This window comes from Lolium rigidum, chromosome 6 (assembly GCF_022539505.1).
Source record: "Lolium rigidum isolate FL_2022 chromosome 6, APGP_CSIRO_Lrig_0.1, whole genome shotgun sequence".
Classification (NCBI taxonomy): Eukaryota; Viridiplantae; Streptophyta; class Magnoliopsida; order Poales; family Poaceae; genus Lolium; species Lolium rigidum.
This window is the reverse complement of record NC_061513.1, coordinates 88,610,527-88,629,231: the sequence shown is the minus strand read 5'-3', so window position 1 is coordinate 88,629,231 and position 18,705 is coordinate 88,610,527. Positions and strand designations below refer to the sequence as shown.

The following is an 18,705-nucleotide window of genomic DNA, read 5'->3' as shown; positions in this document are numbered from 1 at the left end:
TAAAACGACTCGAATCTGTTCGCGACATTCTGTCTTGTGGAATCAAATCACTGGAACACGTTTCTGCCCAACACAAGTGATGGAAAATGCAAAACCCTAAACTTGTAGAAGGTCGGGCGAACCAAAACCCTAAACTTCTAGAAACGTGTGTGAAGAGCCACCTTGCATACCATAAACTTGTAGAGGATAGAAAACCTCTATCATCGCATACAAGAGCCACCTTGCATACCAGCTATCCGTCTCCATCGAACCAAAATAAGCTTAATCATATGAATGTGAAGAAACCGAGTTAGAGATCTGTAACTTTCCCCCTCCCCTGCTCCAACCCCGCTACAGTAACTTTGAGAGTCTCTCCACCTTGACCGGGCCGCTGACAGCCGCTCCGCTGGATTAGTTGGCTGGAGTTGGTTTAGGTTGGGCGTCGGAGTAGTGTAGGGCCTAGATCTGTAGGTTTTCTTGGTGGTTCCGGCCTCTGCCGGCGTTTGGGCGTGTTGCCCTGTAGTTGAGGCGGAGCTCTGGATCCCGGTCGCCGGATCCATGGTGTCTCTAGGGTTTATGCTGATCGTGCCGATGCTTCCATGGTAGAAGCTTGGCGTGGGAAGCGGCAACACCGCCTCCAAGAATAAATCGGTGACCTCAAGATCTTCTCTTCTTGGATTTGGCTGCAAGATGGACGAGCTCTCGACCGGCCATGGTGGCGAGGGAGAGCGGATTTCACCTTCAGCAAGGTTCCTTTCTAAATCTTCCCCGGCCGACCGTGGTGGCGAGGAGATGGTGAGGAAGGGTGGGCCGATTTTGGATCCTGGAGTGGGATCTTGCCTCTCCTGCCATTGCTGCTCCTGCTTGAGAAGCCACTTGATGCTCTCTTCCCTGTCCTGCCATGGTAGCGAGGAGGGATCAGCCGACTGCGTGGTTGCTCCTGAGGATCTGCCTCGGTATATGCCTGGAGGGTGCTATGGATCTCCTTTGGTCCTCCGTGCGAAACACGTGGCATCGCTGATCGACGTTGTGATCTTTGGACGAAAAGGCGGCCGAGCTCAACCTCCATCGTGGAAGCCCCCCTCTCTTCTGCTGCGGAAGCTCGACGATGCCCTGCTACCAAGTGGTTTCGTCCCCGGTGGCTTGATGACGGCCGTTGGCAGAAGATCCACGCCGGAAGAGAGCCCTCGAGCTGCTTGCTCTTGTTCCTCGGCGGCGACGTCTGGAGGACGCCGGCGTATGGTGGCAGAGACACCCTGGTCCTCGATTGCTTTTCTCAAGTTCTTTGTAGGGTGCTTTTCTCAAGAGAGCCCCTTTCTTCAAATTCTAGTTTCTTAGAGCGAGTGTTGTATAAGGGGCTTTCTGTAAAACCATGTACCTGCCACTTTAATGGATGAAAATTTGGGGTCTTCTAGACCTCTCCCCGTGTTAAAAAAAAAAGAGTTAGAGATCTGTAGCTTATATGACTTCCCTTCTTCACGTTAGAGGATCTCGTTCCGTAGATATCCGTCCACGTCGAAGCAAGAAATGTCCTTGGATCCGGCGAGAGGCGAGCTCACACAGTCTGAAGCTTGTGTCTATATCCTAGCCAGGCTCGCGAGGGCAACAACATCATCACTGTGTGTTACGACAGGTGAGGCGGAACAACACACACCGGTAGGAGGAGCTCGTCTTGAGCTCCGATACTGCCGTCTATTTTCTTCTTGATTCTGATGACGCTCGACCGTGCTAGTCAGCTTTCAAGGCGCAGCGGTGGTCTTCATCCACGAGTAGAGCTGTAGAGGGACAAGATGGCGGAGCTTGGATGTGAGCATGGGCGTGTCAGTGCTCGTTGATTCCAGCGACAACGACTGCACTGGGCTTCAACGAGCAGTGGGCACGGCGTTGTTCCTCGTTCGCAATAAGGGAGCACGATGGCAGCGCTCGGCTACGAACAGGAGGGCTCAACTATGGTCCTCCACCGCGGGCGCCGCTTCACTTGCGGCAGAATGTGGGCTCCATAAGGGGCGGGGGGGGGGGTGAAGCGCAAGCTTTGGATGCCGGGGAAGGTGCCGGGAGGCATGTCACGAGGTTGTTTAGGCCGGTGCACGGGGGAAAGGGAAAATAATTCCACAAGACTTGGATTAGAAATTTACCTACATGGACCAATCCAGCAATTAATGCATGACGTACATGATAGTTTAGATATTATAAGTGGACAACTCAATACGTATACTCGGCACCATTGTTCCAACTACCTTTTTTCTAATGAAAAAGGCCTCGCCTTGGCACCATTGCATGAAACCATATCACAACATTCAGATTTTAAAGACACACAGCCACACCCACGAAAAACTTGCTTCCAGGGAAAGCACACACACCAACACTTGACGAAACACCAGCGTTTATCTTACATCTTTTAGATCAGCACCCTGACTAATACAGAAAGCTATTGTGTTCCAACTACTTTATCCGTCTTTAAAAAATTGCTTAACTTTGTTTAAATACGTTGGTATATAGATATATGTTACTCATTTTAGTTATAGATACTGTATATGAGATGAGGATTTTGAATGGATTTTTATCAAGAGATATCGAGAAACGTAGAGCGGGCGAATACGCCAAACCAGCTCCCTGCTCAATTTTGTCAGATCGGAGACGTGGCGCTGCTAGGCCACGGTGCCGGCTCGTTTTTCAGGCGAGGCCCGTCTAGGTGCTATGTATCGGTGGACGGCGAGGCGTTGGTGGTGAAGCCGGTCGATCAGTCCAAACTCCAAAGTGCCTTTACGGCAGCGCCGAGTGCGTCGTGTGGTGCGAGTGCGGCATGTGCAGGCCGGCGGGCCGTCTCCCCATCATCTTTGTCCTTTCATGCGCAAATTTCAGTTAAGCTAATCGATCAAACGCACCCAGCTAGCTAATCGATGAGTTTGGAGCCACCTGTTGCCTCGTAAAGGGATCTTTGCAGTTCGTTCGTCGTGTATTTTAACCAATCAGATAAATTAAGACTAATAGAGTAACACTATTCTACTCACTACTGTATATAATTGATAACTCGCACGTCACATGGCATCCAACAATCAACGCTCTGAACTCCTGAGTCAAGATCCGAGATCTCGCACCGACTGCACTCAGCATCACGTGGAAGTTTATACTACTCCCTTCCTCCGATCTATAACAAGTGTCAGATTCTAGTTCAGTTTTGTTTAAATTGATAGAGGGACTAGTATTTTCTCGGGCCTAAACTAATTGACGGTACACTTATACCAGGCATTGTATGTGGCTGGCCAATTAATTTAGGTCAGAGGGAGTGTTATATATATATATGATTGGACACGAGTAGCCCATCCTCAGTTCCTCAGCTAATCAGTACCAAAGCGCAGCCATGAGAGGTGCCAGCAGCTGTGCTTGCCTTCTCTCTGCCTTGCTGCTCCTGCATTGCCATCTAAGCATGCAAGCAACACTACAACCTTCTTCTGATGAGAGGTTTGCGCCAAGGAAGCTCTTGCAGACTAATGTGCTCACAAGATCAAAGGATGCACAAGTGTTCCATGCAGCAGCGGCAGCAGAAGGAAGCAGCAAGCCTGGACTCCAGGTGGCTGCAACCATGAACCTGAAGAAGCAGACGCCGGGCACCAAGTCCAATCCGATACAGAACTAGTGAGTAGAGTTGATTGTGATGTATAGTAGACAAGATAGCAATTTTCCTGTTTTGTTTGCCAGCCTGAAATGAGTTCGTAGTGATCATTATAAGTTGCAAGTTTTATATAGAACATACTAAGAGTCTAAGATAAGCTATACTGCTAGATACAAAACTTCTTCTTTTTCCATTTTATTCCCTTTTCTCCACTCGTTTGTATTTTTGCTCTTCCGTCACACTCGCTTTTGAGGTTGTTATAGCTACATACAATCAAGAAGCACATCAACCGAGATTGGGTTGAAATGGAACTGCACGTCGAGCTCTCAACCCATTTTTCAGCCTACAGATATATTCATATAGATACGATATCCTAAACCTACGATGTGAGCCATGGATCCTAGTTGTAAAAGATTTGCTGCTCGAGAGAAAGCTATCACTCCACAGAAAAGGAAAAAAAGTATCGTGGCCATGAATGGAATATCTCGCCCCCACTTGCCACAGCCTTTGCGCAATTCAACTCAAATAATCGGGCACGGATATTAAAGCGGAGGGACCAGTCTCATTGCCTCATAAAAATGTATTGCTATTTTGCACCGAACGACCGACGAGTTGGCGGTGCACATAATGTTGGCAGTTTGGCTCCCGTCCTACACAAATGATCAAGCCATCAAGGATACGAGCTGTCAAAAAAATCAAGAGACGAGCTATCAACAATAATGCATTCCCTGTTCCTTTTAGAAGGTTTATTAGTTTTTGAGTTGAATTCCAGATTGTAATGATCAAGGAACTGTGACACCAACCATTATTCTTATTACACTTAGCTTCTCACTTTTTGTCCGAAAACATAAAAGCCGCCTCCCACTGAAATTAAATTCCACCTTAATGAGGCAAGTAGGGCTTAAATCCGCGGTTTGATCTTTGGTGTATTAGGGTTACAACCATACTTCTAACCATCCAGACACATTTTGATTCTCATACATCTCACACTTCATTTTTTTTCTAGTTTGTTGGATGAAACTCAGTGGTTCCTCTGAGTTTAGTCATCTCCCCTTTCTCCTCCCTTGCCATGCCTTACTTTTTACCAGTCTATTCTAACTCATCCTAACGCTTGATCCATATGACCAAGGAGCTAACATTTGCCAAGTATTTATATCACACATGTGGTCCGTGGCGCTTCGGAAGTTAGCAACCATTGTGGTATGCTCTATTCTTAAGAAGTGGCTTGGTGCTAAAAGATGTGTGCGCCTAGCATTGCTTTGAGTAAACTCATATATAGTTTTCTCATTTTTCATGCGATTTATTATTTTTGTGCTTTCCTTGTTGTACTCTAATGTGTTTCTGTAGTCATCCAATTTTTTTCTGAATGCTTGCTCAATTGAATAGTAAAGAACATTGAATGCCCTATTGTGTTGATTTTTAAGAAACCAAATGATAAACATATTTATGGATGTGAAATAAAATATTCGTACAACTTCTACAAAAATCTTATATCTGATAAATATATTTTGTAGGGGCAATTTGGTATAGGTTCCACTCTCGGTGAAAGATGTTCATCCTTATCAAATATGTGTCATGTGTGTCAAATAAAACTTCGTGCTTCTATTAGGTAACCTTTCAAGAATGAAAAAAATACGTCTGATGAAAAAGCTTGTTTCAAAATATGTTCCACATGCCTGAAATATGTTCATACATGTAAATAGCAAGTCCATGCATGCAAACTAAATTCTAGTGCAACTTCCTAGGTTTCGGGTGGTTTTTTTTTATAAAAAATGTTGCACCCTCCATGAAAATATGTCCATGTATCTAAGAAAAATGCTTAAATGTCTTATTCAAGAGAAATAGTATTCCATGGAGAAGGTAATAAACTCGCTTGTCTTACATGTATTTTTTTTTCTCGAAATCATAAAAAAATCATTTTAGCATTGCGTACATCAATGAACAATTTTTTATTTATTTTCCCCGAAAAGAAATACATCATGAATTTATTATATATAGTTAAAATACATGAAAAAATATATAGGATTTGACCTTGTTGTTATGATAACTTAACGCGGTATATTAGTAAAGTTATAAAAAGGAAAAAACCAAAAATAATGAAAATGAAACAAAAGTGGAAAATCAAATGAAAGATAATACATAAAAGGTGATTAAAGATGAAATGGAAAGTGAGAATGTGAATAGATAGAATGACACATGGATTTTTTTTTGAAAGAAAGACGTAGAAGAATTACTGGAAACTATTTATGGCCTCTTTGGGGTGTAGGAATTTGAAAGAAAAAAGTAAGATTGAGATGTGACCTATTGTGAAATCCTTTATCATTTTAAAAATATGTGAATTTTTAAGTGGAGCTTTTGGATGGTGGACATGCAATAAGCACAAAATATTTAGAGGATTCAGAGGGCATAATATAGAGAGATATTTTATTGGAGTTTTCAAAGCAAAATATTAAATGTGCACTTCTAGATCTCAATCGACTTAGATTTAACTAAATCACAGTCAAGTGACGTCGTCTAAGTCTTAGTTATAGCATAGTTGAGAGACTCATGTGCAACTCATACACCAACACAAAATCTCGAAGGAAATTCAACGGTCTCAATATTTTTTTGCTCAATATACAACCTAGGCGTAACTACGAAAATCTCAATTGCAACCCATTTACAACTAGAAAAATCTCAGTTGCAACGGATTTACAACTATCAAATCAGCATGAATCACGAGGCAAATCAAATGGTTAAAAAGTATTTCTTAAATCAATAGGTGCCTTGGGATTAGCAATTCCAAAAACTAATAAATGAATTTGACCTCATTTTAAGATTGTGGTTTCTATGGAGTACGTTGTATATGAATTGATTCCATTCTACTTTAGTAGCCTCACTAGTCACTACCATGATCCAGGGCTTTCATAGGATAAACTGATTTGCACAATAATCCTACAGTTCAAAAAGGCATTTATGTGTAGTCATTAGCAGGCTCCCAGAAACAAAATGCTCCCGGAAAAAGAGCTATTTACATTGACGATCGACCCTCTCTTTATGCTAGTTTGTAACTACAAATTTCCCTAAAAAAACTAGTTTGTAACTACAACTTAATCGCAACATAAGCTCCAGCACCAGCAATAGCACCCAGTGGTGTAGCCAGAAGGTAGACCCAAATCTTGCTGTATCTCCCCGTAACAATTGCCGGCCCAATCGTTCGCGCTGGATTCATAGATGCTCCTGTCGCTGGCCTGCTCAATGTTTTTTTTTTCGCCAACATAAATAACAAGCTTGCTCAGCTTCGAACAAAATAGAAATGAACCACGCACAGATTCTACATACCCTGCGATGAGAATATTCATCACTATTGTCCCGCCAACTGCAACTGCGATCAGTTCTTTCACCTATATAAGCATTTTTGTACTCCGTAAGACAATCAAGATCATTTGGGGAAGACGATCAAATTAAGCAGTTATGTAAAGAGATAGAAGGAGAGGAAGATTATATTACTGCATGAGGGTCCGTGGCAACCGCAACGATGACGAACAGAAGGACGAACGTGATGACGAACTCGACGGCGAACGCCTCCACCGTGCCGATGCTTGGGACGGTGGCGATCCCGCCGCTCATGGGGTGGTAGATCGCGTGGCCCACGAACGACGCGGCGGTTGAGCCCAGCACCTGCGCGGCGATGTAAGGGACGAGGTGGGCCAGCGGGAGGTGGCCGAAGACCGCCATGGCAATGCTCACCGCAGGGTTCATGTGGCACCCGGAGACGTGGATGAGGGAGAAGATGAGCACCATGACCGCGAGACCGACGGCAACGGCGATGCCCATGAGGCCCACGACACCGTCGTGCTGCTCGTCCATGATGATGGCGCACACTTGCGTGAACATCAGAATGAACGTCCCCAGAAACTCTGCCATCGTCTGGTCGACAAATACTTATGTAGTAGTTCTTGCTTAGCCAAACGAACGTGCGGCTAATTAGATGCGCAAAGAAGGTGAAGTTTGGTATGTACCTTCTTCATTAGGGGCACCGTCGCCATGTTCAGAAATTTAGGACGCCGCCGCTGATGAGTTGCTTGGGAGGACGGTGGATCGTCGATGCCATCGATGACATGGTTGATCGGTTCCATCGGCACAATCATCCCCAAGCACTAGCTCGTTTTTGGAGAGAATATACCAATATACATCCTGTCATGTTGCTCTTGGTCAACACCTTAATTTGCAATATACATTTTTTCATGTTGCTCTAGGTCAACACCTTTAAAATCAGCTAATAGCCAAACAGACGCTTTGTTGATATGATCAAAAATAAATAAGAGGTCAACCCGGTTATAGGAAGCATATTCCATGGATCTTGGGCCAAAATAGCTGCTAGTTGATGATAATACACGCATTATTGAATAAAAATATACGGTTCAGCACAATACACTGTATCTTATCCGGATGGCCAAGAATTTTATGTGAATCTAACTGTTAGATGAGTAAGAATACTTAATGATCCTTGTGTGTTGGTTTGTGTGGAGAGACAATATTTAAAACAAAAGGAGATTTTATTATCTATTCTTATAAAATATTTGCCACATATAGATAAAAATATATAAGAAGCTAACGTTCTAACCATACTCCCTCCATCACAAAATAGGTTAAATATAGTTTTATTTTCAAAGTCAATTTTTTTGGAGCAACTATATAAAAAATATAAAAACCTAACGTTCTAACCATACTCCCTCCATCACAAAATAGGTTGCATATAGTTTTTTTTCAAAGTCAAAAAAAGTTTGAGCAACTATATAAAAATTTGTCAGTTATAATCCTAATATATTGAGAACCATCGTGAAATAGAGTGGAAGAGCCACACACAAGCTCTATAGTCACTTGACTACACAGTTTTTCAGCTATACAAGAATAAATTATATAAAAAATATTAAAAATTTCATGCAAATACATTTATTTGACTACCCAAGGTTGGAGCCCTTGCTTTGCCACTGGTGAAATATATTTTCATATCATATCCATTTGATATTATAGATGTTGATATATTTCTTATAGAGTTGGTCAAATTTTAAAAAGTTTGACTTTAACAAAAAATTATATGAGGGAGTAATATGTTCCCACATGCATACTACAGACTACTAACTTTTAGTTAGGTGCCATCTTACATTTATGTCGGTTTCATCCACTGAATTTGAAGCCATGTCTTATGTCTTACCTCAAAATATCAAGCAATCTAACAAAAAATGTGCATCATAATTCCAGTTAATTCCTAAAAAATATAAGAATGGAAGCATTCATTTTTATTGAGTAGAACTGCAAAAGTATAAGACAATTAGTGTAAACAAACATATAAGGAAAAGTTAGATATTTATATGAAATATCAATAAAAAAATATGTTAAATCCGTCGTGGTAGATTTGTTTGGACAATTTGATCAATTTTGGTTATCATTTTCTGGCTAAAAGTATATATGCACCAAGAGACCTATTGTTCCTCCCCATCTTGAAGCATGTACTACAAGAGATAAAATAATAATAATAATAATAATAATAATAATAATAATAATAATAATAATAATAATAATAATAATATGCTACGGTATCCTAGTACTATTATGGCGTTCCTAAAATTTTAGTACCTATGTCATCTAGTTGGGTTATGCTCATAAGCTCATGGCAGATATATAATGCTAGAATATGATAATGGACAAGTGCTCGTTTGAACAAGTATATCTACATTAATATAAGACAAAAGCTAGAGAAGTTTTTCTCTACAAAATATGATAATGGAGAATTGAGTAGAAAAACTGAATTAAAAGACAGTTACTTCACATAGTGAAAAAACCAATTAAGAAAAAAGCTGGACAACCAAAATTAGACAAAACATTAAGAAAAATAAATTCTAAGTTATAAACAAGGGATTCTAGGCACTGAATTACGGATCAACTTGGTTTTCCTTGAGAGCAAATATATTCTCTCTTAGAAAGTTGGGTATCCGAGATAAAGGCAACATAGAAACGACTTTCTCTAATCTTATTTTGTAAACAATATAGTAAACACTAATATTATAAACAGGAAAATGCAGGTTTAGAGGTTCTGTGTTTTAAAGTACTATGCATGTTTGATTATTAATTGTCGTACCAAATTAGTTGATGCACCAAATTTACCAATAGCAGATGGTTCAAAAGGAAATATACCATTCTTGCTGCACAAAACTCATTAACTTTGTCATCAGTATCCTCCCATAGTTCATCTCAATGAAATATATCTCGAGTGGAACCCGTCACCTTAACCTCTATAATATCTTCCCGATCCAATGCAACATTCTCGGCTTCCCCTTGCTAGGCAACAACATTTCATGGGACTCGTCAAGAGAGAACTATAAACAGAAAACAAATGTAGATGCAAGTCACCCGCCCACTATTACAGATCAAATAATCACATATGATCAAAATTTCCCTCGTCATATGGTTTACTCAAACGTCACCACACGGGGGTAGGTGATGAGTTGGGATATCTCACACGGTTGAAGCTTGAAAGAACTGTGTGCGATGGCAGTATCATCGAACACGATTGCATAGAAGAAATCATTTATGATCCATGAGGGCTTAGCCCATGATTTGTTACACCAATTTCTATGCGAAAGAGCCTGTGGCCGCCATTTTTGCTGTTGCACGACCCGCCCACTCCATGGTTGTTGCAACCGGGGAGGAACCCCCTTCGCTCTCGTCAGGCGCCATCCCAGATCTCCTCGTCGGCTTGGCCCTCCCCTGGCTCACCCCTCTCCGTATCCCCCAGCCCGCGGCCACCGGCTCCTCTGCACTCGCCTCCTGCTCCAGTTTTTATCGGCTACGGCATTCAGCCGTCCACTGCTCGCCACTGCAAGCCTGTAGCAGTCCAGCAGCCAGGAAGGCAGTAGCAGTGTAGTCCCAGCAAGAGCAAGAATTGTATGCTGCAATTCATTTTTGTGCCCATTATTCTACCGTGTTGTGCCTATTATTCGTAGTGATATGAAATAAATTATGTAGTGGTATTAAATCAATTTGTACACATGTTTTGTGCCCATTATTTGTAGTGGCATTACTCAATTATGTAGTGATATCCTATATAACTAAGAAGATCATCCCCACTATCTTATTTATCTCAACATGCAGCTATGACACCTCAGCAAGCCCACCAGATCAGCTATCCCATGTTCACGTCACCATTTATTTTCTTTTGCCCCTTTATCTTTTTCTTTGCTTTGCCGAGTGACAGCATACTTAAGCTATGCACCGATTCAGCTCCTCTACCCATTTATCTTCTCCGCATACTTAAGCTATGCACCAAGAAGCCGATTGATTTACTCCCCAATCATTGAGACTTCCGTTTCCATTTGGTCATTTATTCCTCGCCTAGCATGTGCCCAGTCCCCTTCCTCATTCCAATTTCTGGCTACGTCCTCTTGCCTGTTCGAATCCGTCGGTGATACAACTTCTCGATCTATAAATGGCTCCTCCAAGAATCCTGCTGCGAACTCCTCATTGCCTTCGTTTTGCTCTTCCGGCTAACCGGTAAACACTGGACACTCTCAAATCGCAGGACCCTGACACCACGCAATCTTCATCACGCTTATGGTTTCCTACTCTTTTTTTTAATCCTCTGGTCTTTGTTTCTGTTGTAGATCGGGATAAGCCTAGATGTCTACTATTTCTTTCCGTGTGATGCAGATCCGCATATATTTTCTTTGTTTGGTGATGCTTCTCTTCATAAGATACTTTTTGGGGCGTTTGTGAGTAATTCAATATCTTCCGTATGTGATCAGAGGAGTCTGCGAGAGATTTGACAACATGTCAAAGTTGACTGTTCATGCAGTTGAAGCGCAAGTTCTGAATTATCATGAAGCCGTTGAATCGTCTGTTCTGAACTCGAGCACCCACATGAAGCGATCGGTCATGCAGTGCCAGAATCTCACAGCTCCAGCAGCTCCAACGCCTGGAACGAGGCACGCGCCTACCTGAACCGACCGATTCAACCAGTCTGTACGATGGTGCGTGTACTCTCTCAATCAGATTCTAGATGGGCAATGCACACCTATGTACGTACTACTGTATCAGTAACCATCCTACCTTTAACCTTTTCTCCGGAGCAAATATCAGTCATACGCATGCTTGGTCAGTTTGCAACTTCCAACCGTGCCACTTCAGCGAATACTAGCGATCGCTAATATGCTTGAACTAGAAGAATCGGTTATTTAGATGGCCACATATATTCTTTTTTTTTTTGCGTGACTTCAAAATAAGAACAATATGTTCCATTCAGATTAAAATACCTTCCTTTCACATCATGCAGGTTATAGTGAAGAAAAATACCAAATACGCATGCAGTGGAATTGACTTCTTTCTACCACTCCATCAACCGAGAGTCTTTTATTTGAGTGACAAAGAAAAGAGAAACAGTTTAAACATGGGCATTGCATGGCGGAAGTATATCAGATGTGAATCTTCCATATAGTGAATCTTTGGTATATGTCGAAAACATGTCCCTGATGTCCTTCTTTCCATGAATGTATTTCTGAGTTGTTTCCGCCATTTGTTTTTGCAGGTTGCATAAATTTTACCAGAGTTTAGTAACTGGATTAGAATTTAACAGAGTTTTTTCGAGTGTGAAGAATTTAACAGAGTGCAGAACATGTTGGCAAGTGTGGCTCGCTACCTTATCTTGAGATTTTGTGTGGTATTTATTCATTCCTTCCCAGGTTGCACATGATATCTGAAGTGATTATTGCTATACATAGGAACGACATTCCAACATCTTACTAACGTGATTTGAATCAGTTTACCAGATGCGGGAAATGAATATCCAGTTATGCGGTACTTTCATATTCAGTGTATCTCAATGGGTGACTTGATGTCATTAGCTTCCCTTCAGCCTAGCTTCTCGCTTTGATTTACAGGTAAACTTTCTAAAACTGATAGTTGCCCAATGGAAATCCCGTGTCTCCATTTAATTGGCTTTTTATTTCCAAGATCTCATATTTATTATGATCGTACAGACTAACGTTGCAGGATCTATGGCGCACACCGCAATAATCATTTTCGTAGCTGCAGAACCAGACCCAAAGCTTAAAATGAGCCTCTTAATATATTAGTGCTTTGATTATTCTTGTTTTGGAAGTTTAACGGGGCTTCCCTCTCCACCGGTGGTGATACAAAACACTAGATCGACGTACGAGGCTTTGAGGAATGTGACCCTCTACCGGCATGAGGTGTTTGGATTTCCGGCGTTGATCGCGTACTGGCGTTTAAACAGATTGCTAATTTGATGCATACGATAGTAGATGTTAGTTAATTAGCATGGCGGGACATTTTTTGTGACTTTCTAATTGAGCATACAGGTGTAAATGGAACCTTTTAAGCTGTACATGGACATGTGATGCATCATTATTAATAAGAAGTACCAGGTTATGGCAAAATATTGTCCTTACGGCGCCATTTCTTTCACTATTCCATTCTTTTTCCATGAGTGCACAGTGCTACACAATCAGATATGTGGGAAAAATATTCCGCAGCAACGCGCAGGGCGTTATCTAGTTTAATCAATTAGTATAACTGTTTAGAATTAAGGTTTTATGTTGATAAATGGAGAGCAATAGGTTATATATATGTTAATTTTTTATATTTCAATTGTAGAATTTATTATGAAGAGGAATAGCCACATTTCATCACCTTCATTTTTGTTTTTGAGAATTCGTCACCTTCATGTTGATTATGAAGAGGCATAGCCACATTAAGGATTGACTACGAAGAGATAGCCCCATTATGGATTTATGGTAATAAATGGAAACCAATAGCTCATATTTATGTTGCTTAGTTTCTATTGTAATTCTCAGATTGATATTGCTCTTATCGGTGGCGACATCTAGTGTTGAAAGAGTCTTTTCTATGATGAGTCTTGTGAAGAATATATTTAGAAATCATATAGGTGATGAGCTCATGAACAATGCTTAGTGAAATTTATTGAACGAGGTGTGTTGTTCAAAGTAAGTAAGATGGGATGATTGAAACTTTTATGGAAGCTCGCGAGCGTAGAGTTAAGAAAGTTAAGAAATCCTAATAACGTAATTTATTTTTTATGATATATTTCATCATACAAGACTCTTTTCATGCTTCAATTTTTTTTAATGTAAAATGTATGTGTTGAATATAAATGTTGCCCATCAATTGGCCTTGTATTTGTCAATCCTTTATAAGAGTTAGGGGAGTACAGTTTTATTTTTGGAGGAGTGCCCACCCTCTACTTTTTCATGTACCCGCCATTGTGTGTCAATCAGCTTGAATCTAATTTTCTCTCTTAATTTTGGTTAACCTTGTATCTGTTCATGCTCTAACATAATACTTTGATTATCCATTGCTTAACACATAAGGTAGAGCATGACTAAAATGAGTTCCAGACAATAACTCCATCTTCACTTTTTCTTCCTGATTATATCATATTCTTTTCTTCAAATCGATGATCTTAATACCAATATTCAAGATATATTTTTATTGTCATGACATCCACACTTGAATTCAACAAATAGACTACACGAATTACCTATGAAATATTCCTTCATATATACTCAATGAAAACACTAGTCCATAAGAATTATCATTAATTATCAAAAACACACGATGGAACAATATACCCTTACAGCAGCGCGATACCGAAGTGGTAGAACAAACCTAGGATCGGCATTGTAAGATTTAACCACTCTAATATCATCTTTTGCAGAATCCCTAATTTCTAGTGTTATATGAATTGGACCCTCATGGGATATATATAATGGTACAATACTTAACGGCCAAGAAGCCTAATATATTGATACAAGATGATGTAATCTAAGTCGTATGTACCCTAACAAAGTCTCCATTTCTTTGAGCCACACGTACATGATCAGCTGTATTTTGAAGCCTAGTCTTGTGACAACGTGTCACCCAGATTCAGCACTAACAGGAGGATGGAATTATCAGGATGCGAAAACCAATTTGTGCTTAGATGGTTAGGAGGGCAGTAACACCTCCACCTCACCAGAGTTCAAATTTTAAATTTGACACTTTGGTGTCTTATTAAAAGGCGAAATATTTTTTCAGTGGGTGACGATGTTCCCGTCGACAGCGAGGTGTCCGTGATGATTTCGTCAATCTCATGACCAGTCAGATCAATTTCTTGAACTCAGTATTTTGAAGATATTTATAGGGATAGAGTATGTGTATGTACGTTCATAAGGTGAGTGTATATATGTATGTGTGAGCATCTGCATCTATACTTGTGTTACGAAAAAAAAAAACAGATGTGGGAAACAACCAGAGAGCGGAACCCTGAATTCACCTAGGACTAGAAGGGTGTGACGGCCCATGAAGCCTAACCCAAGATACGATGGCCCAACGTGGTCCAAGTGAAGATCTACTTACTGTGTTTTGTGTCACACACTGAGATGCACACACGAAGACACGACAGAACAAGCTCTCAGACTAGTGCGCTAGAGGAGATCAAGCCAACAAAAATAGAAGGGAAATGCTGGGATGCACTAAAATTATATTCATGAACAGCTCGAGGAACAACAGGCTTAGAAACCATTCATCTCCAAAAGATAGGTGCGTCTCCTCATCAGCGCCTTGGCCGCGAATCTGAACGGTCCATCGAACGCGCCTGAAACAAAAGCTTCAGTTTCCTTCCGACTGACATGACAACCACTAGTCCCATCAGCAGACGGCTTGATAACAACAAGAGTTGCCCCCTGCAGCGCCAAGCCACCAGGCAGCTCGAGGTACGGCGCATACTTCAACTTCATGCTGCACGCCGGGACCTGCGTCCTGTTGGAACACGCCGAGGCTGACAGCTGGTTCTCCCTGAACTCCTCGAGCTGCTCCGTGCCCATTGACAGCACGCCTTGCCCGTCGGCGTCCGCCAAGACCAAGCTTCTCAATGTCGGATGGTCGTTGATGATTGACCGGAGAAGGAAATGCCTCGTCGACGCGGCAATCAGGGAGCTGATGGTCCACACGACACGGAGCTTCAGCCCGCCATTGGTGTAGAAAGACTCCGGCATGCTTCCGCTGTCATCCGTCGACGGCTCGTGGCCAGCAGCGCCAGTAGGCTTGCGCTCGACCAGGGTACCGCCGAGAATCACGCAGCTCTGAAGCGTGCTCCCGTACTTGGCCCTCCACTTCAGCAGCACCTCCTCCTCGGTGCCGACATCGCCGGAGGGGAGCTCCACCCGGAGATTCCGGACTTGGGAGAAGCTCCGTAACACCTGCACGGGCGAATGCTGCGCGAGATGCGGGAACAGCGGCGGCCTGCCCGGGTTGCGGATGCTGTGGAATGGCTTGACGATGGTGAACAGCATGAGCTTCAGGAAGTGAGAGAAGATGTGCCGGGGCTTGGGAGATGCCAGGTTGAGAGCGTCGTCGGCGTCGCCGTCCACGGCCACGACACGGTCGATCTTGACGTAGACGTCGTGGACGAGTGGGACGAGCCCGTTGAGCCGCTTCGACACGGCGGAGCAGCGGCCCAGGGAGCGCACGTCCTCCAGCTTGTTCAGGATGAGCAGGACGAGCGCGTCCGGCAAGCAGTCGATCTGGTCCAACTCCATAGCCGGGTCTGCGTGGACTCGAGCCCTGGGATGCATTTTCCAACACAAAAATGGCTATGAACTAGCAATGCTTTGCTGTAGAAAACGCGCTTCGGATCTTCGAATGGCTCCAGCCGGCACCACGGCCCGTCAAGTTTTTTTCTGAAACAAAAGAACGGCTACAGTCAGAACACAAATCCGACAGGGGCAGAGCTGAACTGAACAAACTATTATTGGTCACGCTCACGCAGACTTGATGAGCAAACGACCTGAGCTGAGCAAAGTAATACACATCAAACACTCAACGAATCTCTCTAAACAAAGAGGCGGGACGAACAGAATAACCAACAGATACTCAGGACTGGAGACTGAACAACATCGCATGAATCAAACTAAACCAATAAGACTCAAGACTGTACTTACCACGAGCAGGGCTATAGACAAGCTGGCGGCGAATACAATGGGTCCGAGATGACACTGGCCGCTCTCAAATCCGACCTTCCGCCGGAACCCGACGGGATCCCAGTTCAGGCGAGCCACGTTCCACGCGAACTCGAGCACGAAGTTAACAGCTACAGAACACAGCCCGAGCAGCTAGCCCGGAGCTTCGATTTCGGAGAGACGCGGGCAGCGGATTCGCAGGACGCGGGGGATGAGGGTTCGCTGTCAGCAACTCCGGATGCTTGGGGAATTTTTGCTCTTGGGGATGGTTTTTGTTTAGTGCAAGGGGAAGAGTGTGCCGCTCGCTCGCCACTGGGCGCTGCTTTATGTGTTGTCTCGGGAAGGTCACGGTGGCCTATGCACTTGCAGAGTTGAGGTTACAAGACTTTCAACGGCGTTTAAATGGATAGACTCGGATTGACCACCGTATTGACTGGGTCAGTCGCGCGCACGCGCCTTTGCCCTGGTCGGCACGCTAATTTTCACTTTACTAGCAGCATTGCAATCAATCAAAATGCATAAGTTAGTATTTCGCGGCTCTAAGAGCATCCCGGGCCGCGTCCCCCAAAGCGTCTCAAAGGGATTTGGGACGCGCCAGTCGTGTCCCCCAAAGCCCATTTTTGTCCGGCGCGTCCCGATACGGTGTCCGGCGTCCCGAGTCCGTCCCCGTCCCACAGAGGACGCTCCGGGCACGCCGGACACAACGAAAAGCGAGGCAAACCGACGCGGGCCCAGCGCGTCAGCGGCTCGGAAGCCTAAAACCCCGTCGCCTACCTTTGGTCAAGCGACGTTAATGGTGTTCCTGTTTTCCCAGGCGACGCAGGGACGCGTCTCGTCGTGCATGGCCGCGTGGCCGTCCGCACCGTCGTTATTGCGTGCAACCACCCGCTGCCGCCGCTGTTTAAAGACGCCCTACAGTTCTCACCGCTCACAAACCTTCTCGTCGCCGCCGCCTCCCCCCTCCCAGATCTTCTCCTCGCCACTCCAAAAATGTCGAGCTCGTCCTCCCGCAAGATCGCCGCGGCGAACGGCCCGGCCGCGGCAGCCTCACCGTGCTGCGAGGCGTGGGCGCCGTACAACGCCCGGTATGCAGATCCCGCCGGACAAGCGGGCTGCCAGCCGGCGGCCGGAAGATGGCCGTGAACGGCATTGGCGTTCCGCCGCCGCCGAGCCGCGCACGGACCAATGGAGGGACGCCATCAAGGCCCGTCGGGCTCAACTCACCGCCGAGGAGCGGTTGGATCCGACGTGGGCGGCCAACAACAACGACGCCTGGTGGACGACGTACTTCAAGGCGAAGTACGACATCGAGATGCACAGCCCCGACGGGCTCATCGGTGGCCCCAACAGCTGGAACAAGGACGGCCGCGCCCTGTTCTGGGGCGTTCCGGGGCACACCCTCGAGAACGTCATCCGCGGCATCCGCAACGGCGCTCCAAGGTTGGAGATGCCGTCGTCACCGCCGCCGTCTCCTCAATGGCAGCCGAGGAGGACGATGTACTCGTCCTCCTCGCACTCTTCTTCCTCGGGACCGACGCGATCGATGCCGTCTTCGTCGTACAGGTCGGCGCCCTACACCATCCCCAAACGGGAGGTGAAGGAGGAGTCGACGACGCCCGTCAACACGAGGCGTGGCGGCAGCGGCAGCAGCAGCCGGCGGCAGCAAGGGAGGCGCGGCGGCGCCCTCCTCATCCCGAAGCCGGAGGTGAAGGAGGAGCCGGAGGAACCGTCGCAGGCGGCGCTGCTGGTGGAGTACGAGCGGCAGCAGTGGCTCATCGCCAGCAGCGACGACCCCGAGGACTGCCCAGGTCTGCGGGCGGCGTTCTTGGCGTCCATGAACGACAAGGACGCCTGGAGGGGCGACCTCGACGCGGCGATCGTCATGTCCATCTGCGACTCCGGCAAGCCGCTGGTGGACCTCTCCGACGACGGCGAGGCAGGACCAAGCGGGTTGGTGAAGGACGAGCCCGGCGACGAGCGCGTCAAGCAGGAGGTCGTCACCGACGACATGTACAACTTCCAGCAGTACTACGACGCCTCCGGCCGCCGCAAGTGGTTCTAGATTAGGTTTAGTTTAAATTTAGTCAAATTTCGTTCGAA

The 18,705-nt window shown here is 44.7% G+C and overlaps 2 protein-coding genes across 2 annotated transcripts; both read right to left on the bottom strand.

Moving 5' to 3' along the window:
- Positions 1-6,674: 6,674 nt before the first annotated feature.
- On the bottom strand, positions 6,675-7,498 carry LOC124662926 (aquaporin NIP3-3-like). Its single transcript, XM_047200705.1, has 3 exons — positions 7,082-7,498; positions 6,914-6,975; positions 6,675-6,822 (listed from the first exon to the last, which is right to left on the bottom strand). Exons 1-3 carry the CDS (start codon positions 7,496-7,498, stop codon positions 6,675-6,677), a joined length of 627 nt encoding a protein of 208 aa, XP_047056661.1.
- Positions 7,499-15,095: 7,597 nt separating this feature from the next.
- On the bottom strand, positions 15,096-16,315 carry LOC124666033 (F-box protein At4g18380-like). The gene has a single exon (XM_047203376.1). The coding sequence runs from the start codon at positions 16,219-16,221 to the stop codon at positions 15,160-15,162; it is 1,062 nt and encodes a 353-aa protein (XP_047059332.1). The 5' UTR covers positions 16,222-16,315; the 3' UTR covers positions 15,096-15,159.
- Between the last annotated feature and the right edge of the window lie 2,390 nt (positions 16,316-18,705).

Coding starts and splice junctions, on each gene's coding strand:
- LOC124662926 (XM_047200705.1), bottom strand. CDS start 7,498: ATGGCAGAGTTTCTGGGGACGTTCATTCTGATGTTCACGCAAGTGTGC. Junction 6,976..7,081: donor TTGCCACGGACCCTCATGCA/GTAATATAATCT, acceptor ATGCTTATATAG/GTGAAAGAACTGATCGCAGT. Junction 6,823..6,913: donor ATGAATATTCTCATCGCAGG/GTATGTAGAATC, acceptor AACATTGAGCAG/GCCAGCGACAGGAGCATCTA.
- LOC124666033 (XM_047203376.1), bottom strand. CDS start 16,221: ATGCATCCCAGGGCTCGAGTCCACGCAGACCCGGCTATGGAGTTGGAC.